Source organism: Pelobates fuscus, chromosome 1 (genome assembly GCF_036172605.1).
Source record: "Pelobates fuscus isolate aPelFus1 chromosome 1, aPelFus1.pri, whole genome shotgun sequence".
NCBI lineage: Eukaryota > Metazoa > Chordata > Amphibia > Anura > Pelobatidae > Pelobates > Pelobates fuscus.
In genome coordinates this window covers 396500071-396521039 of record NC_086317.1, presented here as the reverse complement: position 1 = coordinate 396521039, position 20969 = coordinate 396500071, and the positions used below count along the sequence as shown (strand labels likewise).

Sequence of the window (20969 nt, the reverse complement as noted above, 5' to 3'; positions counted from 1 at the left end):
AAATTTGAAGTCCTGTGCTTCTTGCGATCTGTGAATTTCTACTTGCCACGACTAAATTTTCACTCTGCAAAGGCTAGTGGAAAATGAAAATTTGGAACCCTGGTTTCGTTGTCTTGCAATATATGGAGCTACAGACTTTGTCAATGGGAGAGATTAAATGCAGATGTTTTGTAACGCATTTTCAGAAAGCTGTTTTTTTTTTGTGTGTCTATACTTTTGTGTTTATGTATGTTTGTCCATGTAGGACATTTTTAAAATCGCTTTTTTACTCCCCTACAGCCATCACTGGTAACAGCTGAGGGAAATGACAAGCTTGACAAAAGGTAGCTTTTGTGTGATATTTTACAACCTCAGGAAAACTAATTTTATGCAATTTTTTTCCTTCTTCTAATTAGAAACTGTATTGCCAACACTATAGTATCCCTATGCCCTAAAGCTGTTGTCTACCCCCACAACCCACCTGGTGATTAAATGGTTAAATGCCGGTGTCACTAATTATTATTGCCATTTATATAGCGCCAACAGATTCCGTAGCGCTTTACAATATTATAAGAGGGGGATTTAACTATAAATGGGACAATTACAAGAAATCTTACTGTAATGATAGGTTGAAGAGGACCCTGCTCAAACAAACTTAGAGGTTACTCTGGGAGGCCATAAGCTTTCTTAAAGAGATGGGTTTTGAGGCACTTTTTAAACGATTGAAGAGTGGCAGGGGAGAGTATGATGGCGGTAGGCAGGCTATTCCATATGAAGGGAGCTGCCTCCGAGAAGTCCTGCGTTGAGTTGGCCGTATGGGTGCGAGCATTGGACAGGAGAAGTTCATGGGCAGAGTGGAGAGACTGAGAAGGGGCATACCTATGGATCTGTGAAGAGATGTGAGGGGCTAGAATTGTTCAATGCTTTGTAGGTGTGGGTTAGTACTTTAAATTGACTCCTATAGGATACAGGAAGCCAATGTAAGGACTGACAGAGGGGAGAGGTGTGAGAGGACATACTAGAGAGGAAAATCAGTCTGGCGGCAGCATTCATTACAAACTGTAGCAGGGCAATACGGTTTTTAAGGGGAAGACCAATAGGAGAGGGTTACAGTAATCCATGTGGGAAATTACTAGATCATGGACAAGCTCCTTTGTACCATAGTGGAAAAAGTGAAACGTGAAGTGAAGCGCTGATATTTTAAACAATGTGAGGTATAAAAATGCAAGGATAATACCTTAAATTCATACAGATAGGTCCATAAGTGTCATATAGTACCTTAAAATAAAACACAAATAAAGCAAAATAGTGTATCCTGTGATATATAAAAAAGAGTATATAAAATATATAGATTTCCCACTCACACTTTCGAGAGCTAATCGATATAGCTCAATAAAATAGCCTGTAGGATCCGTAAAGGCGATCCTAATCCCTTCTTTTGGTGGGAATTCTTCCTCTTCCTTGGTCTCTAAAATCAGGAGAGGTATATGGTGCAGTACCTTAGATAAAAGTTTTCAAAAGGATAAAATAAAATGGGTACTTACAAACCCAGAGCCTTCCAAATCGGCTCTGATCAGGAGCATATGTGGTTAAGGACCACAAACCTTCTTTGTTCTAATAAAAGTAGCAGGAACAATGCCAGTAGTGTTTAAAAAATATTATAAATACTTTATTACATAAAACTATATAACATATAAAAACACTTTACTAGGCATTAAAAAAGTCCAATTTCCATGGGAAGTTGGAGATTATTTGTCTTCATGGAAATTGGACTTTTTTAATGCCTAGTAAAGTGTTTTTATATGTTATAACTTCAGAAGAGGGAGAGCAGTTGAAGATGTGTGTTAAGGAAGGCACTAAGACAAGGGAGAGAGATCTGATAAGGTGAGATGGGACAGGTTTAAGCGGGCGAGAGGAAAGAAAGGAGCAGCGCAGCCACCTCTTGTTAAGTAGCCGGGTAGGAAAGGCAAGATCGCTCTCTCTCTCTCTCTCTCTCTCTCTCTCTCTCTCTCTCTCTCTCCTCTCTCTCTCTCTCTCTCTCTCTCTCTCTCTCTCTCTCTCTCCTCTCTCTCTCTCTCCCTCTCTCCTCTCTCTCTCTCTCCCCTCTCTCTCTCTCCCCTCTCTCTCTCTCCCCTCTCTCTCTCTCCCCTCTCTCTCTCTCCCCTCTCTCTCTCTCTCCCCCCTCTCTCTCTCTCCCCCTCTCTCTCTCTCCCCTCTCTCTCTCTCTCTCCCCCCTCTCTCTCTCTCTCTCCTCTCTCCTCTCTCCTCTCTCCTCTCTCCCCTCTCTCTCTCCCCTCTCTCTCTCCCCTCTCTCTCTCCCCTCTCTCTCTCCCTCTCTCTCCTCTCTCCCCCCTCTCCTCTCTCTCCCCTCTCTCTCTCCCCTCTCTCTCTCCCCTCTCTCTCTCCCCTCTCTCTCTCCCCTCTCTCTCTCCCCTCTCTCTCTCTCAGAAATATAAAACGCTTCTAGACTGAATAGTTATTTCACTCTGCTATTCTCATAAAAAGTGTATCTTTTAAGGGGATAACTAGTAGGACACATTATTAACCCGTCGCTTAATAATTCAGCAAGCCCCAGAAATCAGGGTGCTTTAACTACTAAAATTGTACTATTCTGTGTATAAATCAGACTGGACTTCTTAAATTCCTCCTAAAATGACAGGACTTTCTTTTGACTTCTATATTCCATAAACATTTTTCATCACCTGACTAAAGCTTTATTATTTTATTTACTAGTGAGTAGTAGTATAACCCAATAGTTTTCCTCACCCCTCTTTTTACAGTCACAGCAAAGGGAGCAGCCATTAGGATCCCTTTGAGATGGTGCATTCAAGATATATTAACCATTCACTTACACGGATAGCGTAGAAGAGCAAGTGGGGTGTTAACGTAGCTCCACCAAGAATCGCTTCCTTGCTGGAACTGGGGAATACCTCAGTGTTTTGGCCCCTGACGCTTTGGCTTGACTTGGGTCCTCCTGGAGCATCTGGAGCATCTCCGTCCTGGAACAGGATAGGGGGACAAGCTCTATTCCCTCCCAGGCACTGGACAACAAAGGATTTTTCCCGCTGAATCCTCCATGAGCTGAACCAAGGTGCTGAGCAGTGATTAGCCCTTTTCCCTCCCAGTAACTAGATGACACAGTGCCTCTTATGCACAGACCCCAACAAGAGATCTCCAAACCATGCAATACAACCCCAGGAATCTCTGGGCCTGGAAGATAATAGTTAAAGACCGGTAAGCTAATTATCTCCCAGGAACAGAGAGCCCAACACAAAACATAAAAGTACCCAAAAACATAATAAAAACATACAATTACAACACATGTCCCACATCCCCCAATAGCCCTGATCTGTGCGCCCAAGTTGTCCAAATAGTGCCCAGATCCATGCAGTACAGGGGATACGCCACTCTGGTAAAGTTCTGACCGGCCACACACTTGGTCTTACCCCATAATAGTTCCAGGGCGTTTGGTGCTTTTGCCACTCAGATTTCGGGAGCTCCGGCAATTATTATATATTTTAAGTTATCATTCTAAATAAATCTTCATCTGGGTGCACATATTAATATTTTAGCAATAAGCAAGAATGAGTCTATACATTTAAAAATCATTACTTAGTCTTACTGACAAGGGGTTTAAATCAAATTTGCCCTGACTGTGGGGTCACAATCTCTATCAGTTATGCAGGTTAGGTGTAAGTTTCCTAAAATTTGTTTCTAAATCTCTGCTGTGGGCTCTATGGGCATCTGTAGACTCACAACGGTCAACTTTGCATTTCATGATGACATTTTGACAGAGGTCACTATTGATAGTGCAGGAATTCATGACTATACACACACACACACACAAACTGCAATCCCCATACTTTCACATTGCTGTGCCTGTGCCACACAAAAAAATCTAGGGGGCGGGGCCTGACCGCAGAGCTGTAAGGACGCTCACCACAGCAGCTCCTGCTTAACTCGGCACTTAACGCTAAATTTCACAGACCCACAGGCACTTAATCGTGAATTTAAAGCTACCACTCGAGAGTAGACACAGAGGGGAAGAGAAAGATACCTCTCCAGCGATGAACCGAGCACAACTCACAATGAGGCCTACAAGCATGGCAGGCGCAGGGGAGACGGCCGCTCCCCAGCTGCAATGCCACGCCGGGAATCTGTCTGCATGCCCTCGTTCCCCCCCCCCCCCCCTCTGGACCGGTGGGGGTTATCCCGGTCTACCCCCAACCGACTCCCTGGCAAAGCAATGGGCCAGTACCAGCTCCGTGGAGCCCCAAACCAACCGACCCGGCGGTCTTTAATATGTCGGAAGCCTCCCACACCTCCGACGCATGGCGGGAAACGGAAATGAGGCTGAACAGCATCTTCGCCATTTTCTTGGAGTCCCTGGAAGCCCGCATGAGAGCCTCAGAGTCTGAAGAACCACTCCAGACTCCACCACAGCACACCTCACAGGAGGCCAGACGGGGAAAAACAGCAGCGCAACCCCAACAACAGATGTCTCACAAGGGTGACGCTAACCCGAATCGGAGGGGGCAGAGTCAAGTCACAAGGCCCAAAAAAACGGAAGCTGGACGGCGGTGGAGGGTCAAGTACTCTCACCCCCCATGCAAGGCAGTGAAACGGAGGAGACCACCGAAGCTGAGCACAAGACCTCCACAGACAAGGCAAGCGAAGGGGAGGTGACTGCGACAGGAAGGTACATGCAGAGCTACCCCAGCCCAAGACAGGCAAACCTTACCCGACACACAGCTTGGTTGGAGCTACACTCAGTGCCCTCAGCAACTCTGCATAGCCCAGGGGATGTCAGCTCCTTCACACCAAGGGGATCACACCAGCTGCACCGATTACCACAGCCCCAACAAGGCATCGGCTGACCCCCAGAGGGACTAAGACTCAAAGCCAGGCATAGTACCCTCTGTCACACAGCCCTCTGTGCCCCATTTGAACTCTCACGAATGTATACTAGATTATTTGAATCTGTCTAAATTGTTGAAACGTATGCTTCTAAATGTCTCTAAGCAGCTTACACTAGCAACTGTTGATTACTATTGTCAACACTGTACGCGAGACTAAATGTTTGACTAGCTTGTTTACCCATACTACTGCTACAAAGCTTAACCGCACTAGCCAGAATTCTTACCTAGCATTGTATACCTATATTCTGGACCACCCGTCCTTATTAAAAATGTGCCGGTAAGATACTACTCTATCACACTTGCTTAAAAAGTGCACTGTTCCTCATGGCACATACTTGCTAAAATTTCTACTCGATATTAAGCTTATGTCTCTCTACTTTCACTATTCTCACGCTAAACTTGTTAGCAATACTATGAAACGTCTAATTAACCAAAAAATGTGCAAGTTATTTTTGTGCCACAAATACGTTTATCACTCTATGACCACCGCGCTTGTTAGAGCTGTTGTGGCTATACAAGCAATGTTGTAATCTCCTATGCACAACAAAATAAAGAATATAAAAAAAAAAAAAATCTAATTTTATCTAGACATTTAGTAACAATATGTTTTGTGTTGATGAAATGTAAGGCCTCTATCATCCTTTCATAAGAGATTAATCTGAACCATTGGACTGTTTTTTTTTTTTTGTGTGTGTGTCTTAACGTTTTGTTATGTGCCCTCACTTTTGCTGCTACCTTGTGTTTCCGTACCTCAGGGCTCGACAAATCCCAGGTCGCCACGGCGACTAGAAATTTCGTCCTGGCGCCTGGGATTTGCCAGCTCTGCAGGGAATATTGGAGCAGTGAGCAGCATGGAGGGAGGCGGCCGGCGTGAGGAGCATGGGGCAGCTGGCTAAGGCAACATAGAGCTGCCCGCGGGGCATTGTAGAAGGAGTGTGAGGGAGCAGAACTCTGCCTGCAGATCCAATCTTTTCCAAATACAAGTAAGGACTGTGCCAATTCTTATATCACAATATAATGAGCAGTGAAAATCACAACATAAAAAAAGTAAACGATCCAAATGTCAGTAAAAAGAGTGCAATAAAAAGGATCTTACTCAGATCAAATATAGAATAAAGTGCTTGCTCGGGAGTAATATCCTTAGTTTCCTTATTATTATGATGATATTTATAGAGCGCCGTCAAATTCCGCAGCGCTTTACAATGGGTGGGCGAACAGACATGTAGTTGTAACCAGACAAGTTGGACACACAGGAACAGAGGGGTTGAGGGCCCTGCTCAATGAGCTTACATGCTAGAGGGAGTGGGGTAAAATGACACAAAAGGTAAGGATAGTATTAGAATAGTGACAGTTGCAGAAGAGGAATCTGTTGGGAGCTATTAACAGTTTAATTGATACGCTTTTATGAAGAAGTGGGTTTTTAACGATTTTTTGAAGGAGTGGAGACTAGGTGAGCATCTAACGGAGGAGGGAAGCGAGTTCCACAGGAACGGTGCAGTGCTTGAGAAGTCTTGAAGGCGAGCATCAGAGGTGGGAGTACAGACAGAAGATAGACGTAAGTCTTCAGCAGATCGTAAGGGCCTAGACGGGACATACTTGTGTATAAGGGAGGATAGATAGGTGGGAGCAGCATTATGTAGAGATTTGAAAGCAAGAACCAGAATTTTAAATTGAGCTCTATATTTTATAGGAAGCCAATGTAGGGACTGACAGAAGGGTGAGGCATGGGAGGTGCGGGCAGACAGAAAGATGAGCCTCACCACCGCATTCATTATGAACTGTAACGGCGCAAGTTGGGAGCACGTAAGACCACTGAGAAGCGGATTACAGTAGTCAAGGCGAGAAAGGACAGTGGAATGGACCAACACCTTAGTCGCATCTGGCGTTAAGTAGGGGCGGATGCGCGCAATGTTTTTGAGATGGAAATGACAGGAATTGGCGATAGATTGAACATGAGGCTTGAAGGAGAGGTCGGAGTCGGAGAACACCTAGGCAGCGAGCCTGCGTGGTGGAGCTGATGGTAGCACCGTTGACTTGGAGGGAGGGAGACACAGGAGTAACAACACTTGACGGAGGAAAGACCAGAATTTCAGTTTTGGTCAAGTTTAGTTTAAGGAAGTGGGCAGCCAACCAGTTAGAAACAGCAGAGAGACAGTCAGAGACACTAGTCAAGAGGGATGGGGAGAGATCAGGAGAGGATTATCTAGATGAATCCACTTATATGAAAGACAAAAAACAGATAAAAAGAACAAATAGTGCAATATGAACTGTCCAATATATATATTTGTAGATGAAACAAATGGGAATAAACTCACATTTAATGGAGCTATAGCTAGCTCTAGTTTGTGGGGAGTACAGCGGTATAATCCCCGCTTATGGCATATGTTGTGAGTCTCTTCAATCTGGGGTATGGTCCACACTCAGTAAAGATGGTATAAAGAGACAACGAATAGTGCTCACCAAATAAAAGCAACAGTATATAAAATAACTAAAATAGTACTCACAAGCAAAGAGCAGGCTTAACTGTTCCTTGGTAACCGCATTGGTGGTATGATCTCCACCTTGGATTTCTTAAAGTACAGGATACTAAAAATGCCAGGTAAAAACAACTGTATAAAAGATAGTTGGCACAAGGGAAGTGACTCTTTATTACAATACAGAATTAAAATTCCACAAACGCGTTTGCTTCTAACCTGGCCAGGGAGGGGGGTATATGGCATTCCCCGGGGGACCCAGCAAGTGCTTACTTACCCACCCAGCAGCTCCCTTTTGCTCCCCTGTCTAACTCTCGCGGCTTGTGTGCCCCCGCGCGGAGCGTTACCATGGTAACCCGTGACAACGCTCTGACTCTCGAGAGTTAGACAGGGGAGCTGCTGGGAAGGTAAGTAAGCGCTTGCTGGACCCCCCAGGACCGCTGCGGGTCCTCCAGGACCCTGATGGCGGCCCTGGTCTGCAGTATCGGTATTGGCCGATACCGATATTGCTGAAAATACATAATATCAGCCTATAATATTGCCAGACCAATAATCGGTCAATCCCTACTCAGGGCTTTATCAAAATGGAATATCATATATAATAAATAAGTTGTTCCATTTTTATAAAGCATGTGATATGAGTTGGCTCAGCCCTTTCTTCTATTTTGTTCTCTATCTCTGTTTTCGATGGGTTTAGAGGGATCTCCTTTCTAGGGTTGCTGCCTGTGGCGGAACCAGCCCCACCACTTGTGCCTGGAGAGGACTGCTTGCCAGCCTCTTGCCCTGCTACTATGGCCCTGGGATGTATTGCCCTTCTAGGAACTGATTTAGGCATATTATATTGTATTATGCTGCTACTTGCCCTTTAAGAACCATCTGAGGACATACTGTGGAGTTACTGGGTGGCCACCATTTCATGTATCAGAGGCACATGGTGAGAACAATGGATGGCGGCCATTTTAACTCACAGACACTGTTGTGACTTTTCTACACGGTGCCATCTCGCCGGTATTTGGTGCACAAAGACATCGTGCAGTAGTTTTAAACTATAAAACAGGGGACACATTATACAGTAATTATTTTTCATATAGCCTGTATATGTTCTGCGGAATCTGCATTAAACTGTATCTTCCAAACTACTGAACGGATCTGGGTGAATTTTGGATATGTGGTTCACCCAGATCCCCCGGTTCTAAAGATATTATGGGGTTATTGCATGTTTTGGGGTCCCTGTGATATGTTTTATAAAACTGTAATTCTCTGTCTGTGATAATTACATTACCCATTGTGTTCAGTAATCATATCACAGGCAGTGGGGAGGATTGTGTGTGGGAGTGTCTGTGTGTATTGTAAGGATTCATTGGTTGTATTTAAAAACCCTGTGGGCAGTACTATGTTTGTGGATTGTGAATAAAAGAGGCTGTATGTGCCAGTACAGTCAGTTCTGCTTGACCTCAAAACGAAGTGTCGTCTCGTTATTGGGGGAATTGGATTGTATGCTGATTGCCTCGAGTTTAAGCTGATTGAATGCTTTTCCTGTTCAGAGCCTCCATGTAGAGCATTCATATGCTTGAGAGCATGTGTATGCTTCTCCGGTTCGGTGGTTGTGGTGTCTGCTGCAGTGCTTGGAGTCCTCAGGAAGCGCTAGGAGCATCCTTCAACGGAGGTACCCAGTCCGGGTGCCCGTCGATCCGTTACACTGTCCATCTGTTAATTAGCGCTCACTTTTTTCTCCTGCTGTCCAATCTGTTCCAAGCAGTAATTTTACTGCACCTCCAATCTGCTCCCTCAGGTTCTCTGTAATGATGCGGGGCCGGAGTGATGTCATATTCCGGTTCCCGGCATCATTAAAGGGACACTCCAGGCACCCAGACCACTTCTGCCCATTGGAGTGGTCTGGGTGCCAACTACCACTACTCCTAACCCTGCAAGTGTAATTATTGCAGTTTTCTATAAACTGCAATAATTACCTTGCAGGGTTTAACTCCACCTCTAGTGGCTGTCTACTAGACATCCACTAGAGGTCACTTCCTCCTCCATAGCACAGGTTTCCTGTGCTAGAGCGTCGCTGGACGTCCTCACGCTGTGTGAGGACCTCCAGCGTTGCTCATTTCCCCATAGAAAAGCAATGAAATTATTTTTCAATGCTTTCCTATGGGGAGACGTAATGCGCATGCGCGGCATTGCCGCGCATGCCTATTAGGTCTCCTCGGCCGGTGGGCGGGATCAGTCTCGCCCACCGGCCAACGCAATACAGAGGAGGAGCGGCGCGGAGGAGGAGACAGCGGCGAGGGACTTCGCCGCTGCCTCAGGTAAGTGACTGAAGGGGTTTTCACCTCTTCAGTAACTGGGGATTGGGGGGTGGGAGGGAGAGGGACCCTCCAGTGCCAGGAAAACGGATAGTTTTCCTGGCACTGGAGTTTCCCTTTAAACAGTGCGAGGGAGCAGATTGGAGCTGTAGTATTATTACTGCTCCCTCGCACACAGGGAAAGACCCACTCAGCTCTCCAAAAGGTAGGGAGGCTGAGTGGGTTTCAATGAAAACAAAAATGTGAGTTTGTGTGTGCGCCAGCCAGAGAGTGTGTGTCTGCGCGCGTGCGAGCCTCTTATCAGAGGGAGGGAGTGTGTGCGTGCATTTAGGCACCAGCCCCCTCTAATTGAATAAGGAAGGTGTTTTACTCACCTTTTTCCCCCACTCCGTGCCAGTTTTGCCGCTCCATGGCTGAGATTATCAATCTTTATGATCTCAGCTAAGCCAATGCTTTCCTTCCTTTGTGCATGCGCAGCAAATGTGCCAATCCGGATCTCCTCATAGAGATGCATTAAATTAATGAATCTCTACGAGGAACATTCAGCTGCTCCATGCAGAGCTTGGAGACCCTGAACGTGGGTGCTGCATGTGGTGCAGCAGTGTCCCAGGACACTCTAGTGGCTGTCTGAGTTACTGTCACTAGAGGTGTTACTAAACCGGAATGTAAACTCTGCCATTTTTCTGAAAAGGCAGTGTTTACACTGAAAAGCCTGCAGGGACAAGCTGTAGACACCAGGAACAATACATCAAGCTGTAGTGATTCTGGTGATTATAGTGTCCCTTTAAGAATTGCATTTTACTCGTCGAAAAAATATTAGGCTCCTAATTTTTTTTAGCTGGCTACTAGATTCCAAACAAATTTGTCAAGCTCTGCCTTACCTGGTTCTCACCCTTCTCTTCCCCTGTCTCCAAGTGCTTATTTGCTCTTGCACGCTGTTGTCAGATTTGATCATGTCTTCCTTCCTCCTCCACAGCCTCCCACGCTGACCTGGGGGACTTGGGCTGATTCATTCATACAGATAAAACATCCTGCCTTTTAGAAAATCCTTAATGAAAGTGCAAGGCAGAGGCATTCAGTACGGTGAAACAGGCCCCTTGCTTTCTGCTCTGCTTAGTTATCCCTTGTGAAAAAATGTGATGAAAATCTCTGGTTTTATTTTCACCTTCAGTTCAGCTTAAAATAGCGCTATCAAAATAATTAGCACATTATCACCACCGATCCCACGCAGAACGACAAACCAGTTACAACACTTCCAGGAGCTTCAGTCACAAGAATCATTATAAAATGTAACAGATACAAAATGTGGCTGAAAACAAAAAAAAGTCCTCCATTTGGTCTACTTGTATTCTCATCCTAGTGCTAGATCATTGTATAGATAAGTCTCTTTGTATTCCATATTATAGTATACTGTGTATGTAGTTAATTTTCATGACAACCGTAGTAATATAATTGAAAACTTACTAGTTTGCAGTATATTTTTCATAATGCTCAGTCTGCGAGCCAAGAAACAATAACAATTTTTCCAATACAGCTGCTTTGGTATACTTATTCAGTTTAAAAAAAAATTTTTTTTAGTTTTCAGTCATCAACTTTTTCAATTAATTATTAACATTATTTGTTGTAGGATCAATGAAACACACCCCCCAAATATTCACTCTTGAAAATCTTTTTGATAAAATTTCTATTTTATCTTCTTAATTAGGCATTTAGGAAGCAGGAGCATGATTAAATTATGTGGTTTATGGACTACCGAGTTGCAAAATTGAGGCAATTATAATATTGGAAGAATTTTCCAAATCTTCTATTTTGACCCAATTTTTCAAATCAGATACAATCTCCAAATCTGTTGAGCACAATTTACCATTTAGTGAGTAAACCCATTCAGACAGTGCATTCTTACATTATGCATGCAGAGTGTGAGCGTGATATGAAGGTTAAAATACTCTTCTCAAGGAATTGCTGCTTAACATACTTAATTTTTCTATATAACAAATGATTTTTCTTTAATTCTTAAGCATATGAAAAACAAATGGCCATTGAATGTTTGGAGACTAAATCTGAATTAAAAGGGAAGAAATCTCAGGCACTCACAGTGATAACTTTAAGCAGATTTAATGGACACAGCAACGTTTCAACCTGTGTTCCCAGTTCTTTATCAAGCTAAGTAAGCTTGATAAAGACCTGGGAACAGGTTGAAACGTTGTGGTGTCCATTAAATCTGCTTAAAGTTCTCACTGTGAGTGCCTGAGATTTTTTTTTCCTTATGATATCTGTTTTTTGGGGTATGCTGACTCCTACTTGGTCAGCACCCTGTGGTTTATTTGATTGAATGCAACCCTCTATTTTTTTTTTTTTTTTTGGTATTTATCTGAATTAAAGTGAAGGACTGTTCAAAAGGTAGACCATTCCCTTGTTGTTTTGCCAGTTTTAAGGCTGACAGCATGATGGGATTTATATTAGTGTCTACCTTTTACCCCACAATTCGGTTTGCTTTGATGTCCATCGACATTGCATTAGCTATAGATATGACTACACTTTGTGTGTTTGTGCATTGAATCCTGTGTGTGAATGATTCATGAACGTGATTCACAGTTGATATTTCCTTTAAATTCCTGCCAACACTTTAATATCTTGTTTTCTTTCTTTAGTTCTTTGAAATGGGACCATTTGTATATTGGTTGTTAATGAGCATTTGGTGTTGTGATTTTTCTCCTCGGATCGTGGTAGGATTGGAAATAGTACACTTCTGCATTCATGCGCACACACACTAGCTCTCCATGCACATGCTTGAAATCATTCTCGGATATAGACAATTAGATTTTGCCACGCTTATACGTGCCACTTCATTTACTAAACCTTTACATACATGCCACACATGTCGGCTGCTGCAGTCTTACACATATTGACATAGCTGTGTCAAAATGTGGAAAACAACATTAATTGTGTAATTTTTTTCTGGAAACAAACATGTTATACCTGGAGTAAGTTATACAGTAGACTTATACTATATTCAACTATAAACCACTCTTGAGACACAGGAAAGTGCTGGCGCCATCCCTCTGTTCCGTGTTAAACAGTTTTCAATGGTTTAACATTGAATGCGTGTCCCCAGTTGACCCCAGCCCATCTCTGCTTCTCAGTGTGCTTCCACATTAGTTTGAGCAGTAGCAGGCTGCGGCATTGTTGTCTGAAAGTGCCAGCTTACTATTTTCAGCCTACCATACACGTAACAGTGTGTCGATCAGGTGAATGGAGGCAAGTGGGCGGCGGCGAGGGAGCTGTTATCATCTTGCTCTCCTCCCTCGAGCTGTGCCCTGCTGTGATTCCACGAGCCAGGATCACTAAACACAGAGGGCAGAGCAGGAAGATTAGAGTAACCACACTGGACTCCAGAGAGAGGATCCACTCCAGCTCCTCCCAAAGGTAGGGAGGCTGGGTGGATGTAAAATAAAATAACACAATTTTTGAGTGTGTGAGATGTGTGTCTTGTTAGGTAACTGATCCCCCTCTTACCATATAGGAAAGGTTTTTACTCCCCCTTTTATTTTCCCCCACACCCAGCCGCTCTCAATGTGGCTGACCCTTCCTTTATGTATTATTCTCTATGTATGATTTGGGAAGCTATTGCACATTCACAGCAAAGTACCACACTGCGCCAATCAGCATCTCCTCATAGAGATTCATTGAATCAGTACATCTCTATGGAAAACATTCAGAGCCTCCATGTAGAGCGGGGAGACTCTGAAAGTACTGCACACTGTGCAGCAATGACACCGAAAGCGCCTCTAGTGGCCGTCTGAGTGACTGCCACTAGAGTTGTTCCTAGTTCGTAATGTAAACACTGCATTGTTTTTAAAAAGCCTGCAGGGATAGGCAGTGGACATCAGAACTACATTAAGCTGTGGTTGTTCTGGTGACTATAGTGTCTCTGCAGGAAGACCAGACTGGAAGCAGAGTAGGTGGTTGCATGGAAAAGGTGCTGGTAAAATATTGTTGTGGAAGTGATAGTTTCTCTTTACAATATAGTGTTTTGGTGCTTAAAGTATCTCTGTTTTAAGATTGGTAATGTGATCTTCTCACAGGTACATTATATCTCACAATGCTGTGATGCATGGCTGCTTATGCTGTAACATTTTCATATTGCTGTTTCATTCTGATCTGCAAAAGGAGTTGAAGGTCATTGCAGCAGAAGGATGAGGGACAATTTGCATGTGGACATATGGTCATTTGCTTTGTTTATTAATTTAAATGGGTTTTATTATTATTATTATTATTATTATTGCCATTTATATAGCGCCAACAGATTCCGTAGCACTTTACACTATTTTGAGAGGGGGGATGTAACAATAAATAGGACAATTACAAGAAAACTTACAAGAACAATAGGCTGAAGAGGACCCTGCTCAAATGAGCTTACAGTCTATAGGAGGTGGGGTATTAGAGACATTAGGATAGGAAATATCAGGTAGGAGTGAAGCAGAGCTGGAGAAGAGAGCAAAGCACTATCCCATAGGAGAGAGCAAGAGACAGGTATGTAAGGGAGAGATTACTCTGGGAGGCCATATGCTTTCCTGAAGAGATGGGTTTTAAGGCCCTTCTTAAATGATTGAAGACTAGGGGAGAGTCTGATGGCAGTAGGCAAGTTATATAAATGATCTTACCACTGGCCATTAACGTAACAATTTGTTTACTTTATTTAAAGGGTCACTATAGTTACCAGAACAACTTGGCTTAATGAAGCAGTTTTGGTGTATAAACCATGCCCCTGCAGTCTCCCTGCTTAATTCTCAGCCATTTATGGATTAAATATTTGTTTATGCGGCCCTAGTTACACTTCTAGTAATTAGGCATCTAATGTTTACACTTCCTTTATTGCAAATTATGTTTCATTTAGAATTTCTTATTGTTAACAGTTTGCTAGACCCTGCAGGAGACTCCTGTATGTAATTCAAGTTAAGTTTTACAGAGCAAGAGATAAAAACTTTTAAAGTAAGTTAACATCTGATTAAAAATTAAACCATTTTGTTTCCATGCAGGCTGTGTCAGTCACAGCCAAGGGTGGTGTGGTTAGGACTGCATGCACAAAAACAGTGATTAAGCTCCTAAATGGCAGTGAATTGAGCAGTGAAACTTCAGAGGCAAAAACTGCTTAATTAACTAAAGTTGTTTTGGTGACTATTGTAAATTGTGGAGGTTGTGGCTAATTCTCTTTATATCACTACAACCAACACACTTTGTGTGCACTTTAATCTTTCCAAGGTCCTCTCGAATCATGAATGCCTTATTCTAGATTGCTGCACAAGTGTAGGGATTCTTTAAATGGTGCTCTACCATAGCATCCTGGTAGTCAACTTAAATTGTTTTGTATAACCAGTTGTGTGTTTTCATTCTTGCATATATGCCAATCCGAAAAATGGGGGAGGGACGGGGGAGAAACTTTTACTTAGTAGTTTGCTTGTGCAAAAATGTTTCCCATTTTCCTGCACGCCATGGGCAATTTGATTAATTTAGAACTGCATGATTTATACAAATGTTGATTACAAGCATCTACATTTTTAAAGGGTTATGTGTAGGCTATAATAGATATTGGCCTCAGGGCTGTATTTACCACAAGGCATTTGCCTAGGGCGGCACTTTCAGGGGGGGCGCGCCAAAAAACGCCACCCCGAGCTTCTATATTCTTGCCAGGCGAAAAGGAAGTGCTGTCCTTCCGCTCTTCTTGCTCTGTAGCTGTCAGTGTGTGTCTTTGAGTGGGTGTCAGTGTGTCTGTCAGTGAAAGCGTGTGTTGGTTAAACAGTGTGTGCCAATGACTATATGTGTGTGCCAATGACTATATGTGTGTGCCAATGACTATATGTGTGTGCCAATGACTGTGTATGTCAGTGCATGTATCAATGAGGGCCTGTGTCTGTCTGTCAAAAAGTCGCCTTGACACAAATTAGAGGGGGCAAATTTAGATTTGGGGGTGCCAGAATTTAGTTCTGCCTATGGCAGCACAAATCCAAAATACACCACTGATTGGCCTCCTTGATTTGTTGGGTATATAAGCAAAGGATAAAAGTAGTTTGTATTTGTAATAGTTTTCTGACTTGTAAACTTTAAAGAGTTACTCTGAGCACAATGACCACTTTAGTGATTTGGCCTATAGTGTTTTCACTATGGAAAAATTGAGCTTTAACTCCTTATGAAAGATGTATCTACCATGAAATTGTTTTTAGTTTATTTTCTATGTAGGTGCTCATCTTGTACTTTCTGTTTGCTCACAGGTTATTATTTTCTGTTCTGTGCTATGCTGAAGATGTCCCATGGCCACACAACCCAGGAAACTCTAGAAATCATGAAAGAGTCGGAAAAGCGACTGGTTGAGGAATCTGTCAATAGAAGTAAGACTGTATCAAGTAAAGAGGAGCAGGAATCTGATGAGCCAAACTCACGACAAGAACCTCAGGTTATTTCATATTTTGGGTTAATTCCTGTTTCTATGCGAGTCATTCTAAAAAATCTGACTGTGTAACTGAGCATATAAATGTAGTTCAGATTGTAGTCCTGTGCATGATATTTTTAATTATTCATACGATTTACATTTATCTTAAATTCTTTTTTTTTTTTTTTTTTTTTTATATAAATCTATTCCAATGATGCAGAGGCGGAATCCAAGCCACGGACACGCTAGGAAAAGAGCCAAGGTACACTTACATACAGCCCATTCCGCCCACATCTCAGAAACAGTCACTTGTTACTTGTACTCTCTCCAATCGAATTTCAGAAGGCATTAGAGCAGGGACAAGCAATACTTAGCCCAGTTTTGCTCAACCCTAACTCAAGAATAGGCTTAAATTCTGTGTGTGTTCTGTTCTTGTATGCCGTTGTCAGTTGATCCAATTAAAACACCTGTCATTCTTAGCACTTTTGCTCTACTTGCGTTTGTGTCATGAACATTGACATTTACTGGGGCAATAATGAAATCTTGTAACTTTCAGTCACTCTATAACTTTCTAGTTACAGTTCTTACCATTCTAAAGACTTGCAAATCACTGTGAGATTTCTAGTTCTCCAGCATTTGGGACCTACCTTTCGAGTATCTCTGTTTTCATTTTTAATACATTACAGAAACGCTATAGCATTATATTACAGGAGAGATTTTCTTCCTTTTAAATCGGTCAAAATACTTGCCACATTTAATCGACCATAAAAATGAAGAAATTTGATTCTGTACTACCACCCAGTGCACATCAAGTATAAGCCCATGTAGATGATATTATTAATCTCATTAGACTTGGTTAACACAGACCAAAAAAAATGGTCTATGGGTATTCTTACCCTGAGCATGTAAGACTGTTGCACTTGGCCATAATGTTTTATTTGATCGAAAAAATCAACCCAAGAAGAGGAATTAACATTATATTCACTGCTTTATTTCATCCTTCAAAAAAAAAAAAAAAAATACTTCTGTAGAGCAGGGCGTCAAAGATGGCTGACTTGGCAGAAAAAAAAGCCATAGACATGTGAATTGCACTTAGTCAAAGGCCTTAACGGTAGAAATCCAACATTCAAAGTTCCTATTGGTATCCAAAATTGGCAGTGTGTTCAGCAATTATAAAAAAAAAAAGGTATTCTCTAATTTGTACATATGGTGTATGCATCACCCAAATATAGAGTCAGAAAAGTTTCAGGGTGTGAGAATAATTACAATTGTAATTTTGACTTCAGTTTAAATTAATGATGTAGGTGAATGCAGCCGTTATTGGTAGTAATCACAATTCCATTTGAATCTAATTGCCAAGCGCATGAGTTTTTCTAGTAGAAGTTATTAAATGAATGCCTGCTTTGACATATTTTTCCACTTTACATCTTTACTTTGCAAAGCTATTTGTCATAGCTATCACATGATAATTTTACCTTGCCCATTTTATTTTTAGCCAATATGGCATAATATTCTGCTCATGTATGGACTTTGTTGCATATATTTTTCCAATAATACTTATAGAGCTCACTTGTTGTAGATTCCAGGACTATATATCCCACAGGCCCTACAATCTAATTCAGGAGAATGCATAACCTTTTAAAGGGAACCTTTTGGTTTGAAACACACATATCCTTTCTATACCTTTCAAAGATCCCCTTTGTGTAATGTTTATTGGGTCTGCCTGCAGCTTCATTTAGACCTTCCAAACCATGAAGGATATTTTTTCTTAAAGTCACAGCAGGGGTTTAAGTTATAAGTGGTTTATCATCAAGAGCAGTTCCATTCATCTCATGAAACCGTGGAACTTCTCTGTAAATTGATAACAATTTTACCACTGCTTCTATAATTTTACACATTGCTACACAACACACAGAACTTGAATAAAATTTAAACAGCCAGTCCAAAAACAAAATGATATCGCTGATCTGGTACCCTTTCAGGATGCAATGCTATACAGTTCAGGTGCTTCCACTATAGCCACTTCAGTTAAAGTGGTTATAATGATTAGATTAACCTCTTAAAAGGGACACTATAGGAAACAGAACAACTACAGCTTAATGTAATTGTTTTGGTGAGTATAATCATTGCCTTCAGGCATTTCCATGCAAACACTGCCTTTTCAGAGAAAAGGCAGTGTTTACATTTCTCCCTTGGGACAGCTCCACTCCTCAGATTCCCACTGGCGGTGCTTCCTGGGGCAGTGCTGCTCGCTCTGCATGGAGATGTTGCGTTTTTCTCGTAGATTCATTGCTTCAATGCATCTCTATGAGGAGGTGCTGATTGGCAAAAAGGGCATTTGGCCCTGCCCCCATCCCACCTCCTTACCGCTTTCCGCCATTCCAATGCTTTCCCTATGGAAATAAGGTGAATTAAAATTTTCTAGGTGGGGGGAGAGGTGGGGGCGCAAACCACCTGAATGGTAAATAACACACTATATACAGTGAGGAATAAATGTTTGTGTTCCTGACCCTATAGTGTTCCTTTAGCTAAGTTGGACTTGGTGGATAGCCCTGGATTTAAGTGTATGGTTGACTTGTAATTTTTTTCTTATAATTTTTTTCATCCGGTAAAATATTTTATCTTTATTCCTTAGTCTAACTCAAAGTTAAAGCTGGTCAGAGGCTTAGCTGTTTGTGAAGAATCATCTGGACCATTTGTGGATGGACCTTTAGAGCCTCAGGTAAATTTTAAACTTAAAGTAGACTTACTGTCTGTAAAAGAAAGGTCACCTTCAAACATTTATGCATGTAATCCATGTAGCAAGGCCCACAATTTCCACTAGCCATTGGCAAAAAAAATCAGCTTTGGCAAGTAGAAACTTACCACTGGTGAGTGTGCTATGGAACCTGCAGGCTTGGAGTGGTGAGTAACATTTCAGGCCTGGCTACTAGCACAGGACTTGAAATGTTAAGCTCTGCATTTAGTGTCACATACAGCCCATTCCGCCCAGATCTCAGAAACAGTCACTTGTTAGTTTTGCATTTAATGTGGGCTTAGTGGTGCCCTATTTCCAGCCCAGCATGGTTTCATAAATATGAGAAATGAAGATTGGGGATTTGGTTCTCTGAAGCACTGCAAATTTAAAAGTTGGTGGCTTGCTACATTCAGTGGGTTTTTAAACAGTGCCCAAGTATACTATTTGAAAAATGTAATGCTCTTTCATTAACTTGTCTCTGAAAATAAATATTTGGGGCATCTATGGAGTAAGCAATGTTTAATTTGTAATCGCTCACTTCAGTTGAACCAAACATCCTTAGTGCCTGTCCATATTTATTAACTGCTAACTGAAATCACGTTGTCTGCTCCGGTCATGAAATCTTTTTCATTAACCCCTTAAGTCCGGCGGACGTATATTTACGTCCTTTTAAAAGCGGCTCTAAACGCCGCAGGACGTAAATATACGCCCGCCGTTTTTTTTTTAACTTACCCGGTCGCCGGTGGTCCCACGCCGGCGATCGCGGTTGGGGGGACTCCCAGGGAACCCCCCCGAGGCAGATCTGCCTCCTCCGGTCCCTCCCGGTCATGTGAGGGTGAGGTCCTTGCGAGGACCTCACAATCACATGGCCGGTATAGCTGGCTCAGGCATTGCCAGCAGGGGGACCAACTGTAATGACAGTTGGTCCCCCTGCTGGCTGAAAATTAAATAAAATAATGTTAAATAAGTGTAAAAATTTTTTATATAAAAATTATATATATATATGATCTAAGTATATATATACACATATACATACACACACATACACCGTCTAGGTGTATTTTAATATTAATATATATATAATTATATATATTAATATCAAATTACACGTAGACTGATACTGATTAAATATATATATAATTATTGTTATATATATATTTATAAATAATATAAAAAAAATAAATATGTAAATACGTAAAAAAAAAAATTAAAATTTTTTTTAAAAATAAAATATTAAAAAATATATAGATGTGTTTTATTTCGTTCTAACTGTATTGTGATATTAATATATATATATTTATATCAAAATACACGTAGAACGAAATAATATATATATCTATATACATAAATATATACATATATATCACTATATATACCTATATATAAATAAAAATATTAAAAAAAATATATATATATATACGTATATATACACATATGTATATATATAAATATATTAATTCTACACATATATTTATGTAATAATTTTACATAATTAGGTATCCTAATTAATTACAATTAGCGGGACCTGCCTGACCACCCATGCCGAAAGTATAGGGAATTTAATTTGCTAGCACTATATTTAACCCTATAACTTTCCAAGACACCATAAAACCTGTACATGGGGGGTACTGTTTTACTCGGGAGACTTCGCTGAACACAAATATTAGTGTTTCAAAACAGTAAAATGTACTACAACCATGATATCGCCAGTAAAAGTGACGTTTTTTGCATTTTTCACGCACAAACAGCACTTACAGGGACGATATTATTGCTGCAATACTTTTTACTGTTTTGAAACACAAATATTTGTGTTCAGCGAAGTCTCCTGAGTACAACAGTACCCCTCATGAACAGGTTTTATGGTGTTTTCAAAAATTACAGCGTCAAATATAAGGCAGGTGTTTAATTTTTTTCACATTAAAATTCGCCAGATTGCTTACGTTGCCTTTATGACCCTATGGTAGCCCAAGAATGAAAATTACCCCTATGATGGCATACCATTTGCAATAGTAGACAACCAAAGGTATTGCAAATGGGGTATGTCCAGTCTTTTTTAGTAACCACTTAGTCACAAACACTGGCCAAAATTTGCGTTTTTTGCATTTTTCACACACAAACAAATAC

General features: G+C 41.5%; 1 protein-coding gene across 3 annotated transcripts in view; it reads left to right on the top strand.

The window, feature by feature from the left end:
• Positions 1-285: 285 nt before the first annotated feature.
• Positions 286-20969, top strand: part of R3HDM2 (R3H domain containing 2) — a 76337-nt gene continuing 55653 nt past the window's right edge. For 2 of the 3 annotated variants that reach the window (XM_063427392.1, XM_063427387.1), the window contains exons 1-4: positions 286-323; positions 15951-16132; positions 16329-16370; positions 18744-18830. In XM_063427392.1, the coding sequence (XP_063283462.1) occupies positions 305-323; positions 15951-16132; positions 16329-16370; positions 18744-18830 (330 nt within the window). In that variant the 5' untranslated portion in view covers positions 286-304. The remainder of the gene's footprint in view (positions 324-15950; positions 16133-16328; positions 16371-18743; positions 18831-20969) is intronic. The other variant, XM_063427400.1, reaches the window with a different exon arrangement.